Source organism: Oenanthe melanoleuca, chromosome 2, assembly GCF_029582105.1.
Source record: "Oenanthe melanoleuca isolate GR-GAL-2019-014 chromosome 2, OMel1.0, whole genome shotgun sequence".
Lineage (NCBI taxonomy): Eukaryota > Metazoa > Chordata > Aves > Passeriformes > Muscicapidae > Oenanthe > Oenanthe melanoleuca.
In genome coordinates this window covers 103,906,939-103,915,398 of record NC_079335.1, presented here as the reverse complement: position 1 = coordinate 103,915,398, position 8,460 = coordinate 103,906,939, and the positions used below count along the sequence as shown (strand labels likewise).

The following is an 8,460-nucleotide window of genomic DNA, read 5'->3' as shown; positions in this document are numbered from 1 at the left end:
TCTACCCCCTCTTCTAAAATACAAAAAGAAACGTTTCTCTTCTTTGCTCTTCCCCCCCAAGTACAGGACGAAGTGAGAGAGCCCAACGGCCCATGGCGCCGCTTCCCAAACTACATTTCCCAGGCTCTCCCTTGGGCGGGGCGCGGGGCGGCGAGCGGTTGGTGCCGGCGGTGGGGAAAGGAGGATGCTGGAGATGGCGGCGGCGGTCTGAATACTCCTGTAGCTCTGCTGCTCTGTGCCTCGCCTCGGGCCGCACCTGAGCGAGAAGCTCCTGTGAAGAAGCGGGGCTACCGCCCTGGAGCGGCTCGGACTGCGCGTGCCAGGGAGCAGTCGCCTCCCGCTCAAGTAAGCCCCGCCGGGCTCCGTCTCCTTTCTCCGGCTCCACGGGGATATGTGTCTGTGTCTGCGTATGTGTCCGTGTCCCAGGCTCGGTGTAGGTGCTGTGTGTGCTGCTCAGGGACTCTGTGAGGGAGGGCCGGAGGGAGTAGTGAGGGCGTGTGTGTGGCGGGCTCTGCTCCGCCCGCGCTCGGCGGCAGCAGGTTGCCTAGCGGGCATAGCGACGGGTAAAAGGTGTGAAAAAAGGGTGAAATAAGTGTTTTTGTGCGCAGGACTTGGTTTCCTTGAAAGAGGAAAGGAGCGGGCTTGCAGGCTGCGTTTGTTTCGAATTCCGTCTTCCCGCTGGAGCTGCGTGGCAGACCCTCGCCTCCTGTGCGGGCTGTGAGATCGAGTGTGTCCGGGTCCATAGGCACCGAGCTGTGAGTTTTGAACTAGGATAACGCTATTGTCAAGCTGCCCGCAAAGGGATTAGTCTCCTCGCTCCTTCCCTCCCCCCCTTCTTAAAATAACATCAGGTAGGGAGCAGAAAAGCTGATTTGTGCCCTGTATGACCGAGTTCTTTAGTCGTGTCACTGGAGCATCTTCAAGGCGATTAAACGGTGGAAGTTTTGATGTCGTCTTTTATGTCTTCACTTGTCTAAAAAATAATTTCTCTTGCAGACGACTTGCATCAGACTTTTTTTTTTTTTTTTTTTAAACTGGTACTCTTTGGTAAGAGAAGAGACCCCAGTTCTGTGACTTTGAAAACTTTATTATTTAGTGCTGGTAACAGAAGGCATTTAGCATTTAACAGTTTTTAAAAGTCTGTTCAATTTTGCTCATTTTCTTCATATGGCTAGCAATGTCTATCACAACTAATTTAACTAATGACAATTATATTCTGAGATTGTTTTCTTAACTGTATAACCAGAAACTCAAGACACCTGGAATTAATATTTGTTTAGCTCACACTAATGCAATGTGAAACCCAGAGGTGTAATATACTTAAGGAAACCTTATAAGTTTTTTGTATAAACAGTTGTGTGTATTAGTATAAACTTTAACAATGGTTTGTTTCCTTTTCAGTAAAGAAGTATGTCCTTGTTTAAAGCTAGAGACTGGTGGTCCACCATTCTTGGAGAAAAGGAAGAGTTTGACCAAGGCTGTCTGTGTGTTGCTGATGTTGATAATAGTGGCAGTGGACAAGGTAAATTCAAGATAAATTGCTGGCTTTTAAGCCACACATCTGTAGGTTTGCTTTGACCAATTAATGCTAAAGCTTATTAGCCAGGCTAGTTGGCTAGTTAGCTAGTTGGCTGCTATCTTTAATGTGTCCTTGTAGCCTTAAGAAGACAAATTCAGTGCTCTCTTTTTAAATTTGTATGCTGCTAAATATGTTAATTTTTGCTTGTGTTCACTAGTAACCTCTGTTGTCTTATTCCCTCAATGGTAGATATCTTTAAAATAAAGAATTTTCAGTTAGTCATGGAAGCAAACACATTGAGACTTGTAAAAACCAAAGGGGAGAAAAAAGGAAGGTGAGAACTAAAAAAGTAAGAATTCAGAAAAACAAATAAACAACCCTTTTGATCTGGAAAATAAGTGATGATTGAAGTAAGTGACTGTGCTAATGTGAAATCATCTTTGCCGTCAGGGAGGGGTTTTGTGTGAGTATTTTTTAAAATTAATAAATTCTTTGTGTCTTTATGATATCATGCTCACCTTGGAACTTTGTTTTTGCCTGATAGAGGTACTTGAGTTTGACTTCCTTGCTGCCATACTCTTCTAAAATGATTTTAATGTAAGATTCTCCCTTTCCAGGATCATTTGATTGAAGTTGAGCTGTTACTAAGTTGGTGTACAACCTTTTTCAGTAGAAATTCATTGGAGTCATTTACGTTGGAAAAGACCTTTAAGAACATTGAGTCCAACAGCTAACAGTCTGTGTTTGCTACTAAACGATATCCTTGAGAACTATGTCTACATGTCTTTTAAATACCACCAGGAGTGGTGATTCAGCCACTTCCTTTGGCAGTCTCTTCAAGTGCTTCACAACCCTTTTGGTGAAATTTTTCCTAGTGTCCCATCTAGGTTTTGTAGCCCCTAGTGCAACTCTAAGCCCTTCACTGGCTTTGTTGCCCTTCTCTGGCCATGCTCTACCATCTCCATGACTTTCTTGTTGTGAGGGGCCCAAAACTAAATACATTATTTGAGTTGCAACCTCACCAGAGCTGATTACAGGGGGGCAATTCTTCTCTGGCCACACACTTTCTGATACAAGCCGGGATGCCACTGACCTTCTTGGCCACAGGCTGGCTCATATGCCAACTGCTGTCAACTGTAACCCTAGGTACTTTTCTGTTGGGCAGCTTTCCAGCTGGTCTTCCCCAAGTCTGTTGTGTTGCACGGGGTTGTTGTGACTGAAGTGAATGACCTGACACTTGGCCTTGTTGGACCTCATATGATTGGCCTCAACCCGTTGTCCCAGCCTGTCCAAATTCTGCTATAGATCTATCCTACCCTCCAGCAGATCAACCCTCCCAGCTGATTTGGTGTTATCAGCAAACTTACTGAGGGTGCACTTGACCCTCTCATCCAGGTCGTCGCTAAATATATTAAACATATATATTAAAGGTATTAAACAGGACTGGCTCCAGTACTGAGCCCTGGGGAACATCACTCGTGACCAGTCACTGGCTAGATGTAACTCAGTTCACTACCACTCTCTGGGCTCAGCCACCCAGCCACTTTTTTACCCAATCAATGCACCTGTTTAAGCTGTGACTATCCAGTTTCCCCAGGGAAATGCTGTGGGAAATGTTGTCAAAGGTTTAATGAAGTAGAGGTAAACAGCATCCACAATCTGTCCTTTTTTCATCAGGCTGGTCACCTCATCATAGATGGAGATCAGGTTGGTCAAAGAGAGCCTGCACTTCTTAAAAGCCTACTGGCTGGGTCTGATCCCCTGGTTGTCCTGTACATTCTGCATGATGACACTAAAGATTATATGCTCTGTGACTTTCCCTGGTACTGAGGTCAGGCTGACTGGCCTGTACTTCCCTGGATCCTGCTTCTGACCCTTCTTGTAGATGGGCATCACATTTGCTGACTTCAGCTGGGAGCTCCCAGCTCCTTGGTCATCCAGGACTGATGATAAATTATGGAGAGTGGCTTGGTGAGCACTTTCCACTCTCTCCTTCCTGGGTGGATCCCATCTGGCCCCATAGACCTGTGTTTGTGTCTAAGTGATGTAGCAGAATTCTGACCATTTCCCCCTGCATTATGGGGGCCTCATTCTGCTCCCTGTTCTTATCTTCCAGCCCAGGGGCTGGGTACCCAGAGAACAACTGTTGTTCTATTGAAGACTTAGGCAAAGGCAGCTATAAGTACCTCAGCCTTTTCCGCATCATTTGTCACTGTATTTCCCCCCATATCCAATAAAAAAATGGAGATTCTTCTTGGCCATCCTTTTGTTGCTTATGTATTAATAGAAACATTTTTATTCTATTTTATGACAGTAGTTAGATTACGTTCTAATTGGGTTTTGGCCCTTGTAATTTTCTTCCTGTATAACCTTATGATACAGCTGATTCAGACCCCCTGATTCAGCTGCTCCTTCTTCCAAGGGTCATATCTCCTCTTTTTCCTGAGTTCCAGCTGAGACTCTGTGCAGCCAGGATGGTATTCTTCCCTGAAAACTTGCTTTGGCACATGGGAACAACCTAGTCCTATACCTTTTAAGACTTCCTTTGTTACAAATGTTCAGCCCACCTGGGCCCCTTTGCCCTTCAGGACTGCCTTCCAAGGGACTCTGTCAACCAGTCTCCTAAATGGGTTAAAATCTGCCCTCAGGAAGTCCCTGACAGCTGTTCTGCTGTTCCCCTTTGTTCCTCCTCTAAGAAAACAAAATTTTATAATCGCTGTGCCCACTACAGCCTTCAACCATCACACCACCTACAAATCCTTCTCTGTTCACAAACAGCAAATCCAATGGGGCACCTTCACCAGTTGTGTAAGGCAGTTATCTTTCTTACACTCGAGGAATCTCCTAGACAGTTCCTCTCTGATGTGTGTTCAGCGGACATCTGGTAAGTTGAAGTCCCCCAAAAAAGCAAGGGCTGGTAGTTGTGAGACTTCTTCAATCTGCCTGTAGAATATTTCATTGCCTCTGTATCCTTGTTGAGTGGTCTGTAACAGACTCCAACCATGACATCTGCCTCATTGGCCTTTTCCCTGATTCTTACTCATAAACACTCAACCCTATTGCTGCTATCAGTGGTGCTGATAGATATTCACCTATCTGCAAAAAATTTAATTGCTGAAATTAAATTAGAAGACAGACCAGAATGAACATTCATAGAATCATGTCAATATTCTATTTTTTTAGGGTATTATTTGAAGCGCTCTGCAGCAAATTGAATTCCACAAGGGCTATTGCATCATGTAGTATCCTATGAATTGTTTTTGTTTGATCGTTTGTTTGTTTGATTTGTAGATAAAATTGTTGTGGGCAGTTATAAGGGATATCTCCGAATTTTTAATCCACATCCTGTGAAACCTGGAGATGAAGTTCAACCTGAAGACTTGCTCTTGGAAGTGCAGTTGCGAGAACCAATATTGCAGGTGGAAGTGGGAAAATTTGTTTCGTAAGTAAATGGCAGGCTGTGGTGATGTTTGTTTAAGTCTTAGATGTGATCTTCTTCCGTTGTTTTAGAGGGTGAATTTTCAGTTTCTAGATGGACAACTATTTATCACATCTATGAATCCTATCATATGCATTTGATCTGCTTGAATCATCTTCATATGAGAGATTTTTACTTAAGGTATATATGAAGGATAATCTTCCAGATAATTATATAATTTTAAAAGTATGTAGAACAGGAAAAACTTAATATTGAAAGTTCTTTTAAGGTGTTAAGAATACTTGACTAACCTTTTATGGTCTAGAATGTAATACTGGCCATTTGTTTCCTGTTGGATAGAAGATCCTTAGTTCCAATGAATGGAAACAAGTGGCTATATAGAGGAGAAATACTATGACTCTAAGGAAAACACCCTATAGTTAATTGGCTGTAAGAGAATCTACTTAGGAGAGCTTTATTTTAGTAATTAGTTCTTGAAGGATTAATTTTAATTTTGAAATGAACTTTTAATACTATAACATGAACTTTATTTAAAAAATGAATAAAACCTGTACTAACCATGGGAAAGATTCATGCTCTGAGACCAAAGGGTCAAGTAGTCATGGAAGGACTCTGATAATGTCTTACTCTGTGAAATGAGCTAAAATATTTTCTGTATTTACAGCACAAGTACTTTGCTAAAAATATTATTTGTGTATGGAGGAAGAAGAATGTGAGAGTTTGAAGGTTCCATGCAACTAGTGCAAAAGTGAATTTAAAAAAAGTGGTGTCTGATATTGCTGAATAATGCTTGTTTGGAGGGATGATCCATGTGTCATCCCTCCATGAAAAATTAACAGCACCTTATTTCAAATGAGTTTCAAACTAAACTGGGAAAACAGTTGTGCTGCTCTTTGTATTTTAATCTCAAAATATGTTCTTAAAGGATTCATTTTGATTTTGAAATGAACTCCAAACACTTCAGCATGAATTTAGGAAGATCAGTACTTCTGAGTTTTTATGCTAGCATCTAGCACCCAAACCTTTGCATTTGACCTATACATGAGAGCAATTTCAACATGTTACTTGAATTTTGTCCTGTATAAATTCTATTTGAATTTATTTGAAAGTAGTGTTTTTTATACCCTTCTTTACAGTGGTACTGAAGGACTTCATCTGGCTGTGTTGCATTGCCGAAAACTCTGTGTGTATGCTGTTTCAGGTTAGTTTAAAGATTCCAGTGATTTTAACTGTATTCTAAAGTTTGGATTTGGTTAATGTTAAACTTGGTATATACAGTGTTTGCTCATCATCACTGAAGATCTGCAGTCATCTTCTTTCACTCAAGCCCACGTATGAAGAGGAGACATTAGTAATTAGGTTTAGCAGAGGTCTGCTGATCTGCTCCATGCCTGAGATGCTGTGATGTGTGTGGTGGTCTGTATTTAGCAGCGATTGTGAGCAACTAGTTCTCATTATGGTTTATGAATTGGTGTTATTGTTCAACATGCTAGTGGATAAATGGTTGTATAATGCCAATCTACTTAGCTCTTTAAAAATAAACAATTATTATTCTTTCTGAACTTGGAAGGCCAGATAATTTTTTAGAAAGCCAGAACATTATTAAGGTAATCCAATGAGAAGACAGGAGCTTATACTGCTAAGAAGGTGAAACCACTATGTTTTGTCTTAAATCCTCTTTCTTCTACTGCCTTCAGGTGGAAATTCTGTATGATGTGTTCTCTCTCTATGTGAAGAGCCTAGTCATGAAATATGTATTCTGTGCTTTAATTTTTTTTATTCTATATGCTCAGAGGAAAGCACAGATTTAAGAGGTCTATTAATGGTACAGCCATCTTCAAAATTCAATAGACAACATGGTGGTGTTAATTTGCTCCATGTAGTGTGTCCAGGGACACACTGTGATTCCTTTCATTACAAGAGCATGGTTGTCTTGTAAGAGCAGCTTGTTTCCTATTTACAGCCTTGTAGTCAGGTTACAAAAATGTGCTCTTTGACTGTCTGGAGACACCTGTGAAAGTGGTCTTTGCTGAGGAGAGATTCTTAGAGATGTACTGCAGTTTTTGTGCTTTCTCTTTGCTGTATTAGTGTTTATGCCTTAGGATTGTAGCCTACCAGTACAATTTTTGTTAAAACAATTTATTTTAAAATTTGCATTAAGAGCATATGACAGTAAGTCTAGAAGTCTTTAGTAGTTTTAATTTTCTGTTTGGTCTGCATGGCTTAAGCTGTTAAGTAATAATAAAAGTAAAATTTTGCTATCTTTTAATAGACTTTTCATACTAATCTGTAAGCATTCATGTTTTAAAAGTCATTTTTGCCATCTGAGTGGGTACTCTCAATCAAGTTCCTTTGAGAAATAACTATCATTACTTGTTTATGCTTTTAAGGCAAACTACACTTTCATAAAGTGGAATCTTTACTTGCTTTATACATGTTATCATATCTGTTATTCATAACAAAAATCACTCTGCTGTTTCTTTTGACAAATGAATCCTTCAGGGCTGACTAAAACATGGCCTTGATATTGTATTACAGTCAGTATAGACAGACTGATCACTTTCTAACTTGTTTATCCTGAAGTGTTGCTGATTATCTAGCAGGGCTTTTTCCCTCATTCTATTCCAGTCTTTTCCCTAATGTGAGCCTGCTTTAGGAGTAATTGTTTAAAACTATGTTTGATTTGAGTGGAGAAATTGCCTAAAAGGTTAGCATAAGCTACAAATCTTTCATAGAATATTAAGTTGTTATTGGAATAATCTTTGTATAATTAAAGTTTCAGTAGGATTTAAATCATGTAGAAAACCTTTTTATATAGAAATATTTTTTTTATATGTAGAAAACACCTTTTTTCCCAGCTGATGTGACTGTTCTCAAAGGTTTTGGTTTACTTTTTTTTTGCTAAAATTAGTCCTTAAGTATTACTTTATGTAATGAACTTTACTTTCCTGGGGTTCAGGAAAAACTTGATTCTCGAAAGAGGAACTTCACTTTTTTTAGAAAGACTTTTTTTTCTGCTAGTTCCTTGAAGGAGTCAGTAAATTAAAATTCATGCAGACCTTTCCATAGAATGTGATGTATATCACAAAATTATTTTTGTTACCTGTCTTGGTTTAATTTAGGTTTGCTAATTTTACCATACTCAATTTTTTTTTGATAGGATTTAGAAGCAAAAAGAAGGCAGGCCTAAAACTTAAAAGGATATAAAGAAGAAATTTATTAACAACACAGAGAAAAATAAGAAATTTGGAATAAGATTTCCAGATCACTCCCTCCTCCCACCCCCCCCCCCACCTTCCATATTTCTTAACAACAACACACAAAGACACTTCAGTTAGTCTTCCACTTAAATAATCATTTCAGTTCACTTTAGAGAGAAAAGTTTCTTCTTGTGTCCACAGGGTTTGTCTTCACATTCACAATTTGCATTTGCCTGGGAAAATCTGCAAATCATGGAATTCCCCCTATCTTCACAGTCTTTCCAGAGCTGTGTTATGGGTCA

At 40.0% G+C, this 8,460-nt stretch overlaps 1 protein-coding gene across 2 annotated transcripts in view; it reads left to right on the top strand.

Annotated features, from left to right (window-relative positions):
- Window positions 1-92: 92 nt before the first annotated feature.
- BBS9 (Bardet-Biedl syndrome 9) overlaps window positions 93-8,460 on the top strand; it is a 298,437-nt gene continuing 290,069 nt past the window's right edge. The window contains exons 1-5 of one of the 2 annotated variants that reach the window (XM_056482933.1): window positions 93-345; window positions 609-755; window positions 1,402-1,522; window positions 4,811-4,961; window positions 6,095-6,159. In XM_056482933.1, coding sequence (XP_056338908.1) covers window positions 1,411-1,522; window positions 4,811-4,961; window positions 6,095-6,159 — 328 coding nt within the window. In that variant the 5' untranslated portion in view covers window positions 93-345; window positions 609-755; window positions 1,402-1,410. The remainder of the gene's footprint in view (window positions 346-608; window positions 756-1,401; window positions 1,523-4,810; window positions 4,962-6,094; window positions 6,160-8,460) is intronic. The other variant, XM_056482934.1, reaches the window with a different exon arrangement.